At 28.0% G+C, this 23,126-nt stretch overlaps 2 protein-coding genes across 2 annotated transcripts; one reads left to right on the top strand and one right to left on the bottom strand.

Annotated features, from left to right (window-relative positions):
- Positions 1–972: 972 nt before the first annotated feature.
- LOC136081912 (uncharacterized) lies at positions 973–22,479 on the bottom strand. The gene is made up of 6 exons (XM_065800307.1): positions 21,975–22,479; positions 20,066–20,405; positions 18,356–18,512; positions 8,528–8,712; positions 5,651–5,767; positions 973–4,991 (listed from the first exon to the last, which is right to left on the bottom strand). Exon 6 carries the CDS (start codon positions 3,566–3,568, stop codon positions 2,345–2,347), a length of 1,224 nt encoding a protein of 407 aa, XP_065656379.1. The 5' UTR covers positions 3,569–4,991; positions 5,651–5,767; positions 8,528–8,712; positions 18,356–18,512; positions 20,066–20,405; positions 21,975–22,479; the 3' UTR covers positions 973–2,344.
- Positions 6,116–7,815, top strand: LOC136081440 (uncharacterized). Its single transcript, XM_065798754.1, has 3 exons — positions 6,116–6,133; positions 6,230–6,451; positions 6,526–7,815. The coding sequence occupies exons 1-3, from the start codon at positions 6,116–6,118 to the stop codon at positions 7,813–7,815; spliced, it is 1,530 nt and encodes a 509-aa protein (XP_065654826.1).
- Positions 22,480–23,126: the final 647 nt, after the last annotated feature.

Below are 23,126 nucleotides of genomic sequence, written 5' to 3'. Positions count from 1 at the left end.
TTACTTGTAGTGCTGAATCGATCGGTCCAAGCAAAGATGAAATCCACTTGAATCCGGGCAGTGCCTCCAAATGTTTTTAAATATATATTTATAGATGATAAACCATAAGTCTGAACTCGATATTGCTTCCTGAATATAATATTACTATAACATATACATATAATAAACCATTACAATATGGTCGTTCCTCGAGCACCACTATACAACTTCCTCTCTCTCTTCAACTTAACTGACTGCCTACTGGGTAAAAATATATGAAATCATCCAAAAAAAATAATTTTCGACACCCTTACGTCTCAGAATTTGTTTATTTTTACACCACTTGCAGTCCATATCAAAAAAATAATAACTGCGAAAATTTTAGTTAAAAATACCAATAGGTTCCAGAGATATCGTCACTTGAAATAATGCTGACTCGGCATTTTAGTGATTTTCTGAAGCGACTACAAAGCAACTTTGACATACAGTATCTTCATAATGGCTTGGGGAAGTTTCCTAAAATTTGGTACTCTAATAGATTTTAACTTGAGGAATCCAAAAAAAGCACCCTCAAGACTCGATTATCTCAAAAAATGCCTCATTTGTCCAATTTTGTTCAAAATTATTGACTTGTAAATTAGTGATTTTTGGAGGTAAAATAAAGACTGTGGCCCAAAATCCCGAGTAAAAAGTTTAATTGTATATCATTATTTCATCTTAGGTCTACTGAAAAAAATTAGATTCATCAATTGTCTCTCTAATACATGATCAAAATTTGCATTTAAAAATGGTGTCTTTTTAGAAAAATTTAAATTTTGTAACAAAAGCAATTAAAATATTTTTAAAAACATTTATTTGAATAAAACATCAAATAGTGTTATTTATTGACTAGTTTAGGATATTTATAGTCATGGGCCAAGGAAGACGCCCTACCCTCCCACGGGAGGCCCCCACGCCGCCCCCCATCTCCCTAGATTTTTTTTTTTTTTTACATAAAATGAATAAATAATAGTTGATTGTTAAAATACATTTTAAAAACATATTTTTTCAGTTTAAGTTTGAGAAACAGTTTATTTGCGTTACTTCAAATCGATAAATACTTACCTCTTATTTCAAAGATCTTTTTACGATTTTAAGTCATAAATTATAAAACCAAAGATATTAAAACGTTTTTAAAACATTTTGACAATCAATATCTTTATGTAGTTTTAGACTAATATAGTCATTGACATAATAAGATGGGAGTGATTTGTGATTTATTTAAACCCCCACCCCTCCTTCTCAGCCTACAATTCAAGAATTTGAAAAAAATAAAAGACATTTTAAATGCAAAATAGGTAAATAAAATAAAAACAAAATTATTTTAAACATAATTAATTTTTTTTTGTAACCAACAGTTTATATTCTTCAAATCTAAATCAGATATGTTGTATGTACGACCTGATATTGTTCGCGATGTAGAAATTAGGCATATAACTTCAGAATTGAGCACCCAACACTCATCAGTTCTCATTGGCCAAAAGAAGTTTTTACTTGGTCCATGTGGATGCATGAATCTGACTTTTATATCAAGCTCACTTACATCTTCAGCAATCCCTACCCACCAAAATCCATCATAAAAACATGCAATATAATCCATTTTTTTAATATTTAATAAAATATCTACATAATTTTTGCTTTTTGGAATGTTATCAAATATTTCAGTGCATGCATCAGTACTTATTTTTTTATAACTTTTAGTGTTTAGAGCAATTGGAATAAAATGATGATACATCCTTGTGCCAGGAACTGTTTTTCCACCTAAATATCTTTTTTCTAATTGTGCTCGTGTTTGATCAATTTCTTCTTTTGAAAATAACTTAAAATAAATTCCATTTATCTTGGCTTTACAAAAGGAGTACATTAAATTAACATCTAAAATCTGCCCAGTAGTTATTTGTTTTAGACTTTCTTGACATACTACTCTTTTAAAAGTCCCACCAATACCATCACAGGGGGATTTACCATGACTGGTAGCAAAAAATACCCATTCAGCATTTAAATCAAAGTCTTTACTGTGATGACAAAGATTGATAAAATTTTTAAAATTTTTAAATTGTGCTGCACAACCATCGGAAAAGTATTTCACACTTGATACATCAGGTAGATTTTCTTTGATATATCTAGTTATATCTTCCTGAGTCTTGTAAATAAATCCTGCGTCATGATCAACATCTTCTGAAAGGTAACAAAAAGATTTATGTTTGAGAAGTTTGTTCTCTATAAAATAAAGTACAATTGTATAAGGTGAGCATTGACTTTTGCTCCAGTGATAACTTTGAACCTCATCCTGAACAACATATTGATAGTTTTCAGCAAAATCTCCTTAAATTAAGCATTTGTTTTGGTCAAGATTTTCTTTACAGTTTTTTAAGTATCTACTTTGTGTTTTTGCAATATATGAATGAGTGGTAAGGTTGTCAATGCTGTCACATAATAAATCATTAAATTCATCTAGTGGCAATGACTGTGAAAGTAGTGTTGTACGATCGGTACTCTGCCATTGCTTAAATACTACAACTTCTTCATGCTCATGGTCCATAAACTCCTGCACTAAAAAACTTTTTAACACTTCAATACCAGGGCATTGGTTACATCGATGCAACATACATTCTGCATTTTCAAGAGAGCAAACAATCAATGCCATGAAATCTTTATAACTTTTATTCCACCTAATGGCATCAATGAGAAATTTTGTATTTTGGTGATGTATGCAAACACATACATTGTGGGTACCTGACGCATTAGTTGTAATACACCATTTAGGTTTAAGAGTACAAAATTTTGACAAACTGACTTTGGAGTTAGGGTAGTCTTTTTTAAATGCAACATGTAATTCATTAAGATTGAGTAGCAATAATCTTTTTTGAACATGTTGGTTTTTCTTAATACTTACATAATCTTTTTTTCCTGGCATCATTCTTGAAAATTCATCACTTTGATAAAAGTTAATCACTAAATTAACTGTTTCTGGTGAAAGTGGGTTTCCAGCTTTTTTTCCGGGTAATGATAGAATTCCATTCTCATTTTTAACTTTCCTTGCTGTTCGAACAAGATACTCAGACACTTCAAAGTAGCTTGATATCTTTTTACGTGTCCATGACTTTGGTGCGAGTGTTAACATTTGCACCTTATGGCAATAAGAGTCAGTCTCTGAAATTTTATTTTTTATTTCATACATTAAAATGTCTAGATCATGGTCATTGTTAATGTTGTTGTTTAAAATGGGGCTTTTTATTTCTGTTGTTAAAAAAGTTTCTTTAATATTATATGCTAATGAGACCGTTTTTGCAACTCTGTCAATAGTGTTCTCAAACTTTTGTTTTGCTACAGGCAATTTGCTGTGTTTTGAAAGACTTTTTAGTTTGACTGGTGAAATTCCAAGCAATTCTATAGTGGTATCTAACTTAATTTTTTTCTCACTTTTGGATTCCCATTCCTCCTGTGAATTTAAATCTTCATTAGTTTCTATTGCTTTTTTGTAACATTTACTGCAGAATTTCCAACCTGGGGTTACATAAACATTATTTTTTTGCAAATAGTTTGCCATGTCTATGGAAATCTTTATATTACCTAAAAAAACAAACTTAGTTTTACGTGGTTAAAATAACTGAAATTATCAAACATTTTATAAATAATAAATTGTTTTCTTTTAATTTCCATATCAATTCTGTTGTTTTTGGGCCACAGTCTTCATTTTACCTCCAAAAATCACTAATTTACAAGTCAATAATTTTGAACAAAATTGGATAAATGAGGCATTTCTTGAGATAATCGAGTCTTAAGAGTGCTATTTTCGGATTTCTTAAGTTAAAATCTATTAGAGTACCAAATTTTAGGAAATTTCCCCAAGCCATTATGAAGATACTGTATGTAAAAGTTGCTTTGTAGTCACTTCAGAAAATCACTAAAACGCTGAGTCAGCATGATTTCAAGTGACGATATCTCTGGAACCCATTGGTATTTTTAACTAAAATTTTCGCAGTTATTATTTTTTTGATATGGACTGCAAGTGGTGTAAAAATAAACAAATTCTGAGACGTAAGGGTGTCATGGTCTGGATGATTTCATATATTTTTACCCTACTCCAATTCTACTGTTTTATATATTTCTAGGACGCTAGACGCATCCCAGTTTATAAACAAGTTGTTTGGTAACCATCGTTTCTTGGCGTTTTGTTGAGTGAATTGTTTGTTTATATCTTCTTATTGTGCACGCTTGAGTGAGTATGGTTGTTATCTTTGTGATAGTTACACGCTTGAGTACCTAAGGTTGTTACCTTTGTAACAAGTCTACAATGGCAAAAAGTACAGTGGGATACCACCCTTTATAATTATAGTAAGAAATTGCTTGATCTTTAGGGGCTGAAATTGGGATCTGACATCCATTAACAGCTCCAATGCATTGGGGAAAACAAAGAACAGCTTCGAAATCTCTACTACATTTATTCAAATTTTCTTCTGACAATGGAAATTTAACATAATTAGGGAGCAAAATGCCATAAACAGCATTAATAAATTCATGAACAATTAAATTTGCTGTTGACTTTCCTATTCCAAAAAAAGTAGACACAACACAATACTTTTCACATGAAGCTAGATAATGTAATGCAATGCAACACGTTTTACTACTGAAATAGGTTCTCGCATAGTTGTGGTAGTTTTGCCTAAATGTGGATGCAATTCATTAACTAGGAAATTAAATGTGCTTCGATTTACTCGGAAATGTTCTTTAAAATCACATTCCTCTATTTGATTAAGAATATCATTAAACCATTGAGAACTTTTTAGCTTAACTCAAACTTTTCTTTCAATTAGATCCCCTTTGTTGATTTAACTTAAAGGAAGCTAAATTAAATATGAAAATGGGTAGGTGATTGATTCATCATCTATTAATGTTCTACTTCTTGATTGAAGTACGGCCAAAACGCTTTCCATGTTTTTCCAATAGTTTTTTCCTTCACAGATATCTCCCTAAAAAGTTATTAAAACTATATAAATACCTTACATAAATATAATATTTATTATATAACAATTCAAGGGAAATCAGAACATATTGTTAAAAAATCATTTTGTTAGAATTAATACAGCATGATCGCTTAACTAAAATAAAACATGTAGTGCAATTTGTGCAGATAAAAAACAAATTACACTGGCATAATAAAAAAACATATAATTCATAAAAACTATAATTCATCTACAAGCTTGTATCATACCGCAAAGAAAACATTTTTTTGATTAAAAATACTAATTACATATAGCAGAGAGACACACACAAAAAAAAGAATTCTACCATATAAAATACACTTTGTTAAAATAACATGACAAATTTAAAAAATATCACCAGAGATGCATTTAAATGCTTGAAATTACAAAGTAAAAATTTATTTGATAATAGTAATATGGTAATGTAAAGAACATATATAAATAGAGTTTCATCTACAAGCATGTACAATATTTTACTAACCATCCCTTTAGTAAAAACATTGAAAATCCTTATTTTATATATATACATATTTATATATATATATATATATATATATATATATATATATATATATATATATATATATATATATATATATATATATATATATATATATATATATATATATATATATATATATACACACACACACACAGTAGCGTGCAAAAGTAACCGGACAAGAGCATAACTTGAGATAACTTTTGAATGAAAAGTCCAATTTCTTCCAAACTTTTGCTGAAATGCCAAAAAATTGATAACAAATCTAAAAACAAATGAACTTTTACTAAATCTTAGCAATCTATTCTTAAAAGTTCATTTAATTAAAATTTCCGCCTGCAAAAGTATGCAGACAGAAAAAAAAACTTGAATTAGATTTTTTTTTAAACATTTTTTAAATTGAAAATACTTTATTTTAAAGTAAATTGCTTTAGCACTTTGTCGGGAAGCCCTTAGCATTAATTACTGCTTGACAGTGACAAGGAATTGAGTCCACCAGCTTCATAATCACAATATTTTTGATTTTTTGCCATTCTTGTTTCAGAATATTCAATAAATCGAATTTACTTGCTGATTTTCAACCTTAAATTCGTCAATCTATGTGTTTCCATAGATGTTCAATAGAATTGAGGTCAGGACTTTGCTATGTCAATTCCATTAATTGAATTTTTTTGTTTTTGAAAAAGTCTTTTATAAGGGTTGAAGAGTCTTTTGAGTCATTATCCAGCTGAAATATCCATCCTCGAGCCCTGAAAAATGTTCCACGCAAAATGCTGTCTTGGTAAATGCTGAAATTAAAGAACTCTATAATGAAAAATGTGGTGTTGACACAATCAAACATCTTTTGAGGTCTGCAAATCTACTTGGAAGGCATCCTACAAAGAAACTTTTTATTTATATAAAGAATCGAAAAGCACGCTTAAGATTTGCTAATGAACATTTGATTTGGGCAAGAAAACAGTGATTGAAAGTCCTTTTTAGTGATGAATTTAAGTTTATGTTATTTGGATTTAATAATAATAGATAATAATAGATCCTAACGAAGTTCAAGTTTCATTTGATGTAGTCAATTTATATCCATCCATACCAATTGACGAAGCAATTCCGGTTATTATTGATATATTGAACGCTGACATTGATGGCTTAAAAACTCGAACTAAACTTACTCTTGCAGACATTCACCAATTAATTGAACTTTCATTAAGCATATGCTATTTTTTATATGAAGACAACATCCGAGTAATACCTAATTCAGGTCCAATAGGTTTATCTTTAATGGTTGCTATGGCGGAAGCGTTTTTACAAAATATAGAAAGAAAGACCCTTAACATAGCAATAGTTTATACATCTGAACCAAAAATTTACAAGAGATATGTAGATGATTGTCACGCTCGCTTCGCTTCAATAAAACAACGACAAATGTTCCTGAACATCCTTAATGAACAACATCCTGCCATAAAATACACAGTGGAACTTGAAAACAACCTCAAACAACTCAATTTCCTAGATATTAATATTACAAACACAGGCTCTGGAGCTTATGAATTTCAAATACATCGAAAGGAGGCTATTACAAATGTTCAACTTAAACCTAACTCGAACATTAATCCTAACATTATTATTGGCATTTTCAAAGGATTTTTATGTCGTGCAAAAAGAATTTGCTCTCAAAAACACCTTAAAAAAGAAATTGATTTTCTAATAGACATATTTGTTGAAAATGGCCACGACAAGAACATTCTAAATAATATTACTATAGACTATTTAAAAAACGGTTCAAAAAACACCACATGTCAACCATTAGATACCCAACCCTTTATAAAACTACCTTGGATACCAATTGTTGGTCCAAAACTTTGTAAAGAATTTCGAAAACAAAACATAAAGGTTATTTTCACATCAACTCCCAATTTAAGAAATATTTTTTGCAACAATAAAACTAAACTACCACTAAATACAAACCCTGGCGTATACCAGCTAAAATGTTCATGCGGTTCGATATACATTGGTGAAACTAAAAAGAAAGTGATATCGAGATGTATTGAACACCAGAAAAACAGCTTAAAAGAAAAATGGTCCAGTTCGGGTGCAACTGAACATTCCAAAACATGCCATGGTAAGTTTGATTGGTTGCACCCCAAAACATTATCTGTAGCCCCAGAATATCGAACTCGGAAAATCAGAGAGTCACTCGAAATAAGCAAAGCTAGGGTTCGACAGGAGTTAAGAAATGGTGATGTGGTTCTCAATCGGGATGGCAGTGATAACGTGACAACTAAAACCTGGGGGCCATTTTTTAATAAAATCTGTTGACATCAGTTATTTGAGGAAAAATTATTTGTATTATGTTTTGGCTTTTTAGTGTTATCATTTTAACGGTTTGTTTTTATTATAACGATTTCTTTGTAACTATTTTATTTATTATACCTGATGACGCTGATCACGATAGATCAGCGAAATATCGAAATAATTATATATTATCAAAAATATATATATATTTAAATTGAATTCTAACCATATTTTAACGTATAACAAGAAAATGACTTTCAAAGATTATATATATATATATATATGTATATATATATATGTATATATATGTATATATATATATACACAGGGTGTTAGCTAGCCCAATGGTTCCGCGAATATATATATATATATATATATATATATATATATATATATATATATATATATATATATATATATATATATATATACTGCATAGATATGTAAACAAGGTAAACTGTTGAAAAAGATATTGACCTTTTGACTTTAACATAATTAATTATTAAAGAGATATCTTGAATAGAACATCTTATTTTATCATTAAGAATTTATAATATTCTACTTGGACTTTAGACACATCTACTTGGACTTGAGATGTATTATCGATTGCATCGCACATACGTGCTTAAGCAGCAACCTCTCTGATTCGTAGCTCTTGTTAACGGATTTGAACATCTAGATTTTTATTTGCTATTTTTAAATATTCTGAAGAAAATTTTGCTTTATTTGTTCTTACCGGTTCAGTTTTTGCTATTTTATTTAAAGTTTTTTCATCATCAGAGTTCCTTTGTTTATTGCAGCCGGATGAAGAGTTGGTTCCTCATCAGGAATAGTGACAATAGATTGCACATCACTTGTATCTTTCAAAGCTTCAATATTTAAAATACCAATAGACTCCTTGCCATCCTTCATTGTGGCAATCTGTAATTAAAAAATACACATTAAAAAAAAAATTCCACATATAAGAAATGATTATAAATCATATTTCAATTAAAATTCATCTCTTGACTTTAAGAGACTTGACTTGATGTCATTTTTTCAAATTTGTCAAATTCAATGTGTGCACTAAAACAATCAGTCACCTTTAGCATTGAGGACAAGAAATCTTAGACAAGAAACCATTACCTCCTTTTGTCAAACTAAGTGTTCTAAGAACACTTAGTTTACACCAATAAATAATTTGGATTTTGGATTTTTTATTATCTTTTTATATATAAGCATGTGAAGACAAATAGATATACAAAAATAAGATAGATATCCTAGATTTGGGTTATTGTGGTATATAACTACGCAATTGTGATTATATGCTGCTCCAAAAAAACCTAAACTAATAAATAAAGAATCGCACAGGGTTACCACTATTAAAACTGAGGCTAAAAATAAGGACTTTAAGGAGAATTAAGGATATATTTTCCCAATTTTAAGGAGATATGGTCGCGAACGCCAATTTTTTCAAAGAAAAAATAAGGAGAATTAAGGAGAAAATGATTACTTTGAAAACAGAATCGTTCTTTTTTTAATAAATATTAAATATAAATAGATAAACTATTATAAATATAATATATTATACATATATATATATATATATATATATATATATATACATATATATATATATATATATATATATATATATATATATATATATTTATATATAACATTATTAAAAAAGTTCATTTTTCTTTTTAACAAGCTTCTTTTTTTCAACATAAAGCTTTTTAAGAGACTAGTTTTTCAAAGGCAGCTCTTTTTAATGCATTAGATTTTGATATGCCAGCTTTAACGTCATCTAATTACAAAGAGAATCATCAAATAATGACATTTCATTTAGTATTATATGAGCTAAAAATTACTAAATAAAAAACAAGGACAGCCTAATTTCAAATTTCAAAACTTGACCTAAAATATATGTAACACCACTAGATTAAAAAATATTATACTTAAGTCTTTGATTTCAAAAAAAAAACAACTAAAAAATGATTTTTAAACCAAAAAATTAAAAATAATTAAACATGTTAATTAAAAAAAAGATTAGCTAAAAGTTAAGGATATATTTCTAGTAATATATAAGAACAATTAAAAAAAAAAAATACAACAAAAAAACTATTTTATTATTTTGTAGAACCACATTTCTCTTGCAATCATTGGTTTACTCTCTTTGGCATTGAATTTACAAGACTGGATAAATTGTTGATATCTGATATTATTGTTTTCTCCTTTAAATATATCGATTGAGGAAAGAAGGCATTATAAATATTCTAAAATTTCAATATAACGGGTGATGCAGAAGTTATCGGACAAAATAAAAACGTCAATAACTTATTTATAAATAAAAAAACAAACTACTATTATATTTTTTTTAAATGAAGCATTTATCTTTTAATAAAAATATATTATTTTTTATATGAAAAAACACCACCATCTGCAATTGATCTAAATTTTGCTCTGACGCCTTTCATATGCGACTGTTAAAAGTTTAAATCAATTTCTTGTAGTTTTAGTTTAATGCGATCAATCAAAACTTGCTCTGTTGAAGCTTGCCAATCTCCCTCGTAAACCTTCTGTGCCAAATGTCCCCAAAAATTTTCAATTGGTCGTGCTTGAGGCACATTTGGGGGATTGGATTCTTTATCAACGTAATAGACATCCAATTTAGAGAATCTTTAGAATAATGAGAACTTGCTAAATCTGGCCAAAATAAATAGTTAAAGTCTCCATGATACTTGTGAATAAATGGAAGAAGGCGTTTTTCTAAACATTCAATAATATAGATTGATGAATTGATCGCTACAGCCTTGGAAGTGCGAAACAATGGCTTGGACATACCACGGTCAGGTATGGCTATCCACATGAATCATTTTTTTGGAAATTTCTCTTTTCCTATAAAAAGAACACTTTCCGGGCATGTCTTTTTGTTGTTTGTGTAGTATCCAGAATTTCCAGGCATGTTGTCCCCTGCAAAACAAAAGTATTTTTTGTCATCGATGACTAGAAGCGATTTTGTGTAATAGAGTTGGTTAACTTTTGTTAACGTTGGTTCCTTGATCTTGCTTTCCTGATTCATATAATTTGCAATCTTTTAAATCGTCCGTCAATCGTTATCTTGCTCTACAATCTTCATCTTTTCTCTTACAGTAACTTCCAACTTTAATTAGTGGCTGCTTGCAGCCTTGTTGGAAGCGAAGATGTTTAAAAAAAAACAAAAAAAAACAAACTAGTTTCCTGCTTCTTTTCTTTGCCTTTATTTGTTGTTCTATAGTGTATTTTGGAGTCTTTTCACATTTTCTATATTTAATATTCATTTTTTTTTAACTGACGACCAATTGTCGATTGATTTTCACCGAATTTAATACCTATTTTTCTCTGACTGACCCCTTTTCGATTGTTGACAAGTCTCGTTAATTCGGCTTTCTTTTCTCTAGTCCAGGATGTCGGACAACCAGGGTGCTTTCTATCAGAAAACGATTGAACAGTTTCAAGTCTTTTTAGGTTATCATATATTGTACTTCGAGCAAATCCTTCCTTTTCAAAATAATTTACGATTTTTTTTTTTTAATATTAGGTTTATTTACAAAAAACATTTTTAGTCGCTTTCGAAAAGATTCTCGTTCAGCTGCATTTAACCTCATTTTAAATAATTGTGTTTCAAATAATAAAGTTTATATTTTATAGATCGTTTATGCCTACGCATAAAACCACAAACTAATTATTATGCTTAAATAATGAAATTAGGATTTGTCCGATAACTTCCGCATGACCCGTTATCTATCAAAATTAATTCAATCTTCAAATAATCAATAGCATACAACTTCTGTATAGTTCATGCAGGCCCAAATGGCTACATGTGCTACTACTTTGCTTGGTTCGCTTTAATGTAAAATCAATAATGCAATATTTAACTTTTTTTTCAAACTGTTTTTTTGACAATGAGATAGTCCTTGGTTTCAAAGAAAAATAGATTCGTAACATGTTTTTTCATTGATTGTCAACCGTAATTTAGGAGTTTCATGCTGTATTTTTTTATAGCTCATTTTGTAACTTTTTATTATCAAAATTATAAAAGAAAATCATCAAATAAAGCACCAAGGCTCAACTTTTAACCAACATTACAAAAATGAAAATTATAAAGTAGATGTTTTAAAATTATATATAATTAGTAATATAAAGTAATATTTAAGGAAACAACATGTCAATTAAATAGTAAAGACTTTACTTATTAATTAGCACTAATAAAATATTGAAAAAATTAAACAGTTTTCAAAAGAGTTTCAATCAAACAGGTGCTTTAAAAAAAAAGAAAAAGTGGGCTCTCTCTATATATATAAATATATATATATATATATATATATATATATATATATATATATATATATATATATATATATATATATATATGTATATATATATATATATATATATATATATATATATATATATATCTATATATATATATATGTATATATATATATATATATATATATATATATATATATATATATATATAATATATATATATATATATATATATATATATATATATATATATATATATATTAAGGTGCATCACAAAACAACAATTTAAAAAAATTGATTTTGTCTAACACGTAATTTTGTTCTATATATTAAAAACAACAACATTCAAATTTTTGAAAGTCGTTTTCTTTTAAAAAAACTAATTTTTTTAAAAGAAAATGATGATTAATTTTGAAATTTTTATAAAATATCGCTTAATTTGAGACCCAACATAACCTACTTTTAAGAAACTATTTTTTGAAATCATTAGGGACCGGTCAAATAATCAAGGGTGTTTGGGAACCTTTAAAAAAATTGAAAGTCAGTGTTTTTTTAATATATAGAACACAATTAGGTGTCAGACAAAATCAATTTTTTCAAATTGTTGTTTTGTGATGCACCCTATATATATATATATATATATATATATATATATATATATATATATATATATATATATATATATATATATATATATATATATATATATATATATATATATATATATATATATTTAATTTCTTATCTTTTGATAACGATCATATTCAACGTAATTTTACGCTAACCTTTTATCTAAATATTTTACAAAATGAAAAAAGTTCGCCAATCCTTAACTAAATATTTTTTGCAGATGATTTTAATAAAAAATACAGTAAAAAACTCAATACAAATCTATATTACAAAAAACATTTATATTCTGTAATCTCTGAAAACAAAAATATGAAGACATTTTTTCAAGATATTAAAAAAATATGCCAGTATATGAATAATTTATTTTTAATTTACATAAAATTAATTCTTCATTAATTATTACTCTTTGCTTTTTTTATTAGTTTAAAGTATATGGATACCTTTAACTTTAACATATACAGGGGGAAGGGGCCGGTACATAAGAAAAGAAAGTTACCTGTTACTCAAAATTTTTGAAAGAAGACAATTTGTTTAACTGCGTGCGATTCAATAAACTTTTTTTCCTTCATAAATCAAGTTATATTATAAAGTTAAAGACATCACGAGTAGACTATAACATCCGCTGATGACACAAATATTACGTTAAATATATTTATACAACGGAGGTTTCATTATGGATGCGCACGTTGCCGACTCCGTTAATTTGAAACTAAGGCATGTTTTAGTTTAATGACAGTCTTTATTCTTTACTAATGACTGCGTATTTTTCTATATAAAATAAGACAAACTAGAATATCAAAACCTAGTATATTTTTATTCTCTCCAATTTGTTTGAAGTTCAATAATGGATTGTATTTTGAAAAACCAAAAAATTACTTTGAAAACTTTTAAGTCTTGGGACTTTGCCAATGATTTTCAAATTGAAACACTCACAGAAAAAGGGAAGATTTATGTCATTAAAATCATATGTAGTTTATGTAAGCTTCACCAACAGAAAATCTTATCCAAAACCAATGGTGCCGTGAGGGCAGCTGCTCTACGGTTTATAAATGGCACGAATTATGTTAAAAAAGATAGTATTTGTAGACATTTGTCAGGAGCAACTCATCAACATGCAATTCAATTAGAAAATGAAGGCAAAAATGAAGGTAAAAATGAAGATGGAATAGCCAACAGTGTAAGGGTTTATAAATTAGTTAAATTTTTTTGTTTCATTGTCAATCGATTCCATTTTAGTTAAAAGCAAAAAAAAATATTATATTTTTGGTTTATTAAATTAAATATTTATCCAAGTAAAGTTGTTAGACTTGAAATAATTTTTAAATCTTGTAAATCGTGACGTTAGAATATTAGGGCTCTATCTCACTTTTGTAATGTTGAAAGAATTTTAAAAATTTGTTATACCCTTATAAATTTTTTAAATCAAAAGTAAAAATTTGTTAACTTTGTTAAATTAAATAACCAAAACATCAAATTTGTTCAATTGATTGCTTAGAACACACATTTTTTATTATTTATTAAGTAATATAAATTGGTTTAAGACAAAATAGCATATCGGTAGATGAGAGTTATAAGGTTCTATCTCTCAATGTGCATAGTGAAAAAGTTCAATTTTTTGTATTTATTTATAATAGTTTTGCGTTTATATAATTTTAGTATATTAATCTTATTATTGTTATCTATATAATATTTAAATTGTATGTTTTTCTTTTTTCATTGTTAATTTCAACCTTGTTTAATAAAGTTGGAACTATCAACTAATTTGTAAACAAGCAAGTTTAAAAATAATACAATTAATAATGTAAAATTAATTATAAAACATAAATAACATTAAAAAATATGCATATTTGATCAATATAAACAACGGATAATTGAATAACTTAAAATCGCAAGTTAAATTGAAGGGCTTAGTGCTAAAAGTACTCCAGTCACAAAATTAATGTTTTGAGAAAATTTAGTTTGATCAGAGATATAACACTTCAAAACAAGGATTTAAAATGGCTGATCAAAGTAGATTTTCTCAAAACATTTACTTTGTGACTTGTTGTCAAAAATTTGTCAACAAGCTCATGTTTGAACCCTTCTGCACTGAAAGAAATACACATGCAAAATTCCTACCGTAACCTTATAAAAATTGCCTATGAAATGGCGTGCCACCCAACAATGCCTCACGCACATTTTTCTGTTTTGGTAAGTCCTAATTAGTTGCAATTTGCGTTGAAATACTTTGTTTTAAATTTTACTTGTTTTATGTTGTTACTTGTAATTCATTAATTTTCTACTATGATTTTTTTTTTATATATAGGGAAGTTGTTCCCTCAATGGTACTGTTCTTTTAACATTCTCTCAAAGTCGCGGTAGTGGAGTCTGATTGGTTGATTTAAAATATAATATATAATATATATAAAATAACAATTTATTTGACAACAAAACTTAAAAAAATTAAAGATACTATACCATTGTGCGAGCAACAGCCTTTTTATATATTGGAATGTATTTGACTTTACTATTTTAGGTGAGGTGTGCAAAAATAACTGGCGCAAGCCTTATTAAACGCAACAAGAATGGGCACACATGCAGAGAAATGATTAAATGTTGTGCTGACTCTGTGTGGGAAAAATGCTTTGAAAACTTCCAAAGGCACAATTTTTTTTCCATTCTTAGTAATGGAAGTCAAACAAGAAAAACTGGAAAAGAAAAGGAACTAGTTTTAGTTTGAACTGATAATAATGGCGTACCGATTTACGTGGTAACAGAGTTGTTGGATATGTCACTTTTTGGTGGTAGCAACTCCAACTCTGTGACCATTGGTATAAACAGTATTTTTGAATTGGATAAATCATTATTTAAATTAAGTACCGAAGATTATACCAACAAAGTTGTATGTGCAACAGCAGATGGGGCAAGTGTTAACTTCGGTATACATGAAGGTGTGCTTTCCCAGTTGCAGCAAAACCGCCCATGGTTGATTAAAATTCATTGCATTAATCATAGAAATGAATTGGCTGTAAAAGATGCATTTAAAGAAATTCCTGATTTTATAAACATTGATGACTTTTATATTGCTAATTACTATCTATTAAGAAATTCAGGTAAATTAAAAGCAGAAGTTGAAGAAGCTTCAAAATGCCTCGGTTTAACGCATTACAACTTACCAAAAATTACCGGAACAAGGTTTGTTGGACACAGGAGGAAAGGAGTTTTGAATCTGTTAGAAACTTGGCCAGCTTTTATTATGGCTTATCAAAATTTTGTAAGTGAACAGACCAATTCCAAAACTGTAGCGAAAGTGAAAGGGCTATTGAAATCATTTAAGTGCTATTCTTTCCTCTACAAAGTTGGTTTGTATCTAGACAATTTGGAAATAGTTATTCCTGCGTCTAAAATATTCGAAACTAATGAGTTATTGGCTCATGAAATTCCTACTACTATAACTCGAACCCTATTGGAGATAGAAGACAAAATTAAATGTATTGGGCATGATGACGAATTTATTGACAGCTTTAAATCGCTACTTTGTCACCAATAAAACTGATGTCGAAGGTTCGTTTGCTAAGACTGGTGATAAACAAAAGCAGGTCAAAAATCGTACGTATGTCAGCATAATATTAGAAATGAATAGTTTTGATCATGACGAATCAATTAACGAAATTCGTCGAATTAAAAAAACCATTTTTTCAAAACTATATTCGATATTATCATGCAGGTTTCAGGTCTATTCAAGAGAATTTATATTGTATAGAAGCATGAAAGTTATTGACCCAATATATTGGATAATTGAAGACCCAGAATCAGGAGTGCAGGAAATCAACCATATTTGCAACCATTTTGAAGCGCATTTAAAAAACGTGGGTTTAAAAAAAGATGTTGCATTAAGTGAATGGAAAAAACTAAAACGGCTTGTTAAAACTGAGTTTGATTGTCATCCAGTGCGCAGTTTGTGAAAAATTATTTTAAAAAAATACTTAATGGAATATTTCAAAACCTATGTTGCCTTATGTCATTAATTATGTGTATATCGGGGTCCAATTCAGAAGTTGAAAGAACATTTAGTACTGTCACCAATATCTTATCGGTTAAATGCCTCTCTTTGAGTCACGAAGCACTTGCTGATTGTGTCGTAATTCTTGGAAACCATAGTCTTTGGTCAGAAGAAGACTATGGTGATATAATTGAGCGCTCTCTCGCCAAGTACACGCAAAAACGCTGAAAATGTGTCACTGCAATTGCAAAAAAAAAAATTTGTTCAAAAAAACTTAGCAGATTTCGATCAACTAATCGAAACAAGTGATACGGAGGACATTAATAGTGACGATGATCTTTTAACAGATAGTCTTTGCGAACTAATTATGTAATTAAAAAAATTATATATTCAAGTTTATATAGATAAATGAATTCATTAAGCTTGATTTTGACTTTTTTAACAGTATATTTTATTTAAGTAGATACGCAAATAAAAACAAATTTTGTTCAATAAATAAATTGAATGTTTCTTAACAAAGATTAACTCATATTTATTCTCCTTCTTTTTATTTTATTACTCTAAAATAAATTGCTTGCTAATGAAAAAAAAGAGTTTTGTAATAAAATTAAAATACTTTTGAGTTTGTTTATAAGTTAAGAAACTTAATTTTTTATGAACAATTTTTAACAAATGCTTATTATAAACAGATATGATAGGATTTATTAATTATACTTATATTGTTTTATTTGAGTATTTTATTAAGTTTGCACGATTGCATAGAAATATTTAAAAAGTTTTTTGTTTTGAGAATTATTAAAGAGAAATATATATATATATATATATATATATATATATATATATATATATATATATATATATATATATATATATATATATATATATATATACATACATATATATATACATATATAAATATATATATACATATTTTTTTTAAGTAATTCACCTCTCCAAGGCCAAGAAGGCCACTACATATGAGAAGGCTACTTGTGGTTATAAGCCTCTCCCAACTCTATAACTAAGAAACACGAACCTTGACGAACAAGGCCGCGGCACGGAGAAACAAGTTGATATATATATATATATATATATAGGTGTAGGATTTCAAATCATCAAAGAAGTAACTATTTGCTTCATCTTGCTTCCCCATTCCTCCTTAAAAACCTAAAATATCCTTTAAAAAAAAAGGAGTTTTTTTTTAAGGATATTTAAGGTTTTTAAGGAGGAGTGGGAACCCTGTTGCAAAAAACATAATTTGTAAAAAAAAAGAAGATATTTTTGCAAAAATCTAGAGGTGGTGCAAGGCCCCCTCAGTACTCCCAATGTTGCGGCCTTTGATAAACGTTTTCAAACAATTTTTCATTTTCTAAATAAGTCATTAGATTAAAGATATTCGATTTTTTCCCATCAAAATTAGCAATAAAATCAAATCAGAATAGTATTTTGGAACAAAAAAAAAATGTGAAATCGGAACAGTATTTCAGAATGGAGGGAGTATAATATGTTTTTGATCTTTATGTTCTAAGTCTGCTAAATGTTGCAAAATTAAGAACTTCTTAAACTTAAATAGTAGAAATATTTAACATATTTGTATATAATATTTAAAAAAATATATAGCACTATAAAATATACAGCAATAAATTATACTTAACTTACCTGATCATCTTAAAAATCTTGACTAGAAAAATTTTGACTTTGAGATAAAAGGTCAATGTTAAGGGAAGCTTCACCACCTACTATTTTAGCAACAATATCGTAAAGCCACAATTAACTAGGAGCTCCTCCAGATGAACCAACTTGAAGTTTTTCTCATCTATGAAAAATATACATAAATATAAGTAAATATAAGCACATCATTAACACAAGATAATATGAATCAAATAACTTTAAATGTGATAATTAAAAATTATCAACGAGTTGTAAATCTACAATACTGAATAAGATTTTAAGTAATTTTTAATATAACACTCAGTTACAAACTAAACTGCAATAAGATATTGGGGGAGAGTGTTGTACCTTGGAGGTGTGTGTACCTTGGAGGCACATCAATTGTGCTGTGATCTCCAAGTGATGAATTCAAAACAAAATTTTAGTTGCATGTATTGACCATTAAAAGCTCATAATAAGTTGTTTTACCTTCGCTTAACACATTGGTTGTAGCAATAAAAAATGTTTCCGGTACCAAAAAGGAATTTTTTTAGGGCATATTCTTTTTTCTCTACAACTGTCAGCGTATCAACTTTATTTTAAAACTTATTATCAAAATTTTTGAAACTGCGTAACTTCTACCCTATAAACATACAGTAGCGACTTTGTAAAAACTATGGCAGCAGTGTACCTTGGAGGTAGCTAATGTTGTGTACCTTGGTGGTACTACCAAGATATATACTTGCACAATTTTGTAAATACTATTATAAATGATGTTTGTTATGAAAGTATTTTTTTTAAGTAATATGTTGTTATAGTTTATAATGATTTTTTTTGTTTATTAAGAATTTCTTTAGTATAATATGATGTGTGTATTTCTTTGTTAAATTGTAATTATTTTTTCTCAAATTGTTATTTTTTTTGAAAATTTTTATAAACTATCAAAGAGAATATAAAACTGTGCATGAGTTGGACAAATCAGACATGGTCTTTCAGTTGCCACATCCCTCTATTACAGGAGGTTTAACAAGATAGCTGGAAAAACTATCATTTGGCATTAACTTTGATTAACTGAATGTAGAGTAGACAAATGCTAAATCAAAGTGAAAGACTTAATATTACTAAACTTTAATGTAGTTATTTGTTATCACTCTTTTTTTAATCAACTTTATTTCTTTTGCAAGTTTTTAATACTTCTAAGTATAAATTAGTTTAAATCTATAACCATACATAAATTCAACATAAATATAAATTAATATATAATTTATATAAATCTAACTAGCTAGATTAATATTATCTCAAATGAGGCTGATTCACATCAGCCTCATTTGAGATATAGTCTAACTATCCTATAAGTAAACATATCAAATTTCTAGCAAGTTAAGTACTTAATCTGTTAAAACAATAATACCTTCAAGGTACAACATACATACTTCAAAGGTACCTAGGCTGTAGTGTAAGTTATTTTTAAGAATTAAAAAAAAGGATGAAAAAATATGTCTGAATGTTTAACAAAAAATTCTAGAGTAACTAATATCATCAAGTTAGAGAAAATATATTGTTACAGATTATATCGTAAGTATTTTTTTTTTATATTTGTAAAAATTTGAAAATACTTCCAAATTAGACCACTCTCCCCTAATATACATGGTTAACTTTGTAAAATACTTTCAGCATTTCAGTAAGGTATCATACATTAAATATAGAATATGTACATACATAAATTGTTTCCTTAAAATACTCATTTTAGATTGATTTTGAAATCCAGTTAAAGGAGGTACAATATTATATGTGTTTGAAAATTCAGCTGCCATTTGTTTGTAAATATTTGTGTTTCTTCTTACAGATATTAGCACTTGGTAATTATTTTTCCATAAGTCTGATAATACTCTTATGTTAGCAATATTCCATACAAATTTATTTCCGGGAATGCAAAGACCAGTATGTGTATATGCAAAGACCAAGTTGTGTATATGTAAAGACCAGTATGTGTTGTGCTGGCATTAATACTGTCTTTATCTGAATGCTGAGACATTGTGTAAACTTAAAGTCTTACCTACTGAAAAGGATAAGTACATTAAATCTAGCAACAATAACAACAAAAAGAAAAAAATACTTAATAATAGAATAAATAATAGAAGGTTAAACTTTACAAGCGGTATAAATGTTATGGGCCTAATATATAATTCAATGTTATGGGCTTTAAATAATTTTATAATGTTATGAGCTTAATAAATAATGGGCTTACTAAATAATTTAATAAATTGCTAAAAACTGGTAGCCAAGGGAAGAGAAACTTTTAGATGCTACTTTTATTCTTATTTTTACTTTTCCATGCAATGTAATAATTATGTCATTTAATAACATTGATTTGTCAACGCTATTGTTCATTTTTATTATTAAATGTCAATAATTGTAGCACAATGTGGCAAAGATATACATTACAGTCATATCAATACAGTCAATCAATAATATATATTCTGAATAAAGGTCTTACTTTCACAATTATTCACAAACAGTAAATTAAATAATATTAAGTAAATACAGAATATTTATGAGGAAAATACTAATGGTAATGCTCACAAATTAAAATATCAAGAATCTTGTCAAGATAAGACAAAGCTTTGTCTTATCTTGATAAGATAAGACAAAGCTAATATAATAAAATATATACCAATAATAATATCATGAATAATATTAATATAAATATAATAATAATAATTTTCATTGTTATTATTATTATTATTATTATTGTTATTATTGTTATTATTATTATTATTATTATTATCATTATTATTACTATTATTATAATTGGCAAGGCCAATAATAAACAACTCTGCTTATTAGTTCAAAGTTGAATTTTACAAATAAAATTGCTATAAGTTTATTAAAAATATGTATGATAAAAGTATTTATGTATATATAAAGTATTTATACATGATTGACATGAGATAGAAACCTTTGAAAACGAAGTAAGATCGCACTTTTTTGAAACTTTTTAAAAACTACAAAACGCTTTAAAATAAGAAGACAAAAGAAACTACACTGAGGGCTAGTAGGAAAGCTAAAACATTTTCTTTTAACTTAAGTGTGCCTGCCCAATCTAAAGCCCTCTGAAGATGTGCATTCTGCTCGCCTATGGCTACATCAGTTAATATATGTACACTCCGCTGCGACGATCCAGCGAAATATTTAAATAAACGTTTAAAGTGAAAACTTGTTGGTTGAAATGGAATCAACCAATAATCTATTAAAAATTGAATTATTCGATATTGGTTAATTATGAAAATCTTGTATTGGTCATCAAAATCCTTAACCGGTCACAAATGAAAAAAGACTTTAACCAGTGAAAACAAATTAGCTCTCAGTAGACTGTTTAAAAACTATTTCTACTTTTTAGAAAATGTATTTTTCTGTAGATCAAATTAGTAGTTTCAAGTGTTTTTAAATCTAACTATATGACATGCAGTAGCATAGCGACAAAAATTTAACGTACCTGCAAAATTTACAGGTACGTTGATTTTTTGCCCCCTCCCCCATCCTCATCTACACAAGTTTTACATGAAAAAAAATCTATTTAAGACAATTTTAACTTAATGACATCGAAACAAGTGTAAACTAGACTTACATCCTGTAACATGCAATGACTAATGTCAGGTTCAAAGCTTAATCGAAAATATTCCAGATTGGCTGCAACAACTTTTTAATACAGTTGCTGCAAATGCTGTAACAACAACAAATTTTGAACAGAGATTTAGTGCAAAGAATAGTATAATGACGTTAGTGAGGTTGTGCTTACAAGATAATTTAGAAGACGCTGACATGATAACGAGTCCCTTAAAAGATCTCTGAACTTAAATCCTGTAGTATTGATTGTAATATATTCTAAGTATGTCGTTGGTATTGTTATTTGTAGTGTAGAATCTTAGATAGTTCCTAATACTATTTTCCACAGTTCATTTCCACACTTTACCCGTTGAAAGTTTATGCATTTTACCAATACCTTGTTACCGTTAAGAATTTTAGCAAACCTGAAATACTGTCCAATTTTTTTTCCGTTTAGAAAAAGACTTTTGCAAATTGCAATTTTTTTTTTAAGTATTAAAGCTCAACAAAAAATCTGAAAAAGAGTTTGCATTTCTTAGCTTCATAGTATTATTACAAATTAATAATGTTGATGTGTTTAGGGGTTGTCCTTAATGTACGTACGCTTTTTTTTCGTCTAACTCCCCCCCCCCCCCCGCATTTTGTAATGCGCTTTTTTGAGTACCCTCCACCTCCCTAAAAGTACCTATGCTTTTAACCTATTTATCTAATATTTTATGATATTTTTTTAAATTTAGTGTCTCCTTTCTTTTATTATTGACCCACTGCCCTCCCATCTCATATACGCCATTTGCAGACCCCCTCTTCCCCTCCGAGCATACGTACTTTATGGACGATCGTTTAAATAGATGTTATTTTTTTTTACAGTGGTAACTTTAAGAACTTTTTTTTTAAAAAAATGTTTGCTAGAACCCAAAAAAACTCTGGGCCTCCCCGGCTGCGGACTTTGAGAACCCTTTGCTACAGTACTACTGGGATGCTAGGTTGGTCAATTTAATTATGTGATATGCTAGGTTAGCCGATTTAACTTTAGCCATGCTAGGTTGGTGAATCTAACAATGTTGCAAGTTCTTTTATACTAGTATGATTTAGTAAATTTTCCATATCGTTTAATTTACTCAATTATATCAAATAGCTTAATTTCAGAAAAGTAACTTTTAAGATTACACACTGC

Source organism: Hydra vulgaris, chromosome 06 (genome assembly GCF_038396675.1).
Source record: "Hydra vulgaris chromosome 06, alternate assembly HydraT2T_AEP".
Taxonomy (NCBI): domain Eukaryota; kingdom Metazoa; phylum Cnidaria; class Hydrozoa; order Anthoathecata; family Hydridae; genus Hydra; species Hydra vulgaris.
This window is presented reverse-complemented; position numbering and strand designations above follow the sequence as displayed.

Coding starts and splice junctions, on each gene's coding strand:
- LOC136081912 (XM_065800307.1), bottom strand. CDS start 3,568: ATGGCAAACTATTTGCAAAAAAATAATGTTTATGTAACCCCAGGTTGG.
- LOC136081440 (XM_065798754.1), top strand. Junction 6,452..6,525: donor CTAATGAACATTTGATTTGG/GCAAGAAAACAG, acceptor TAATAATAATAG/ATAATAATAGATCCTAACGA.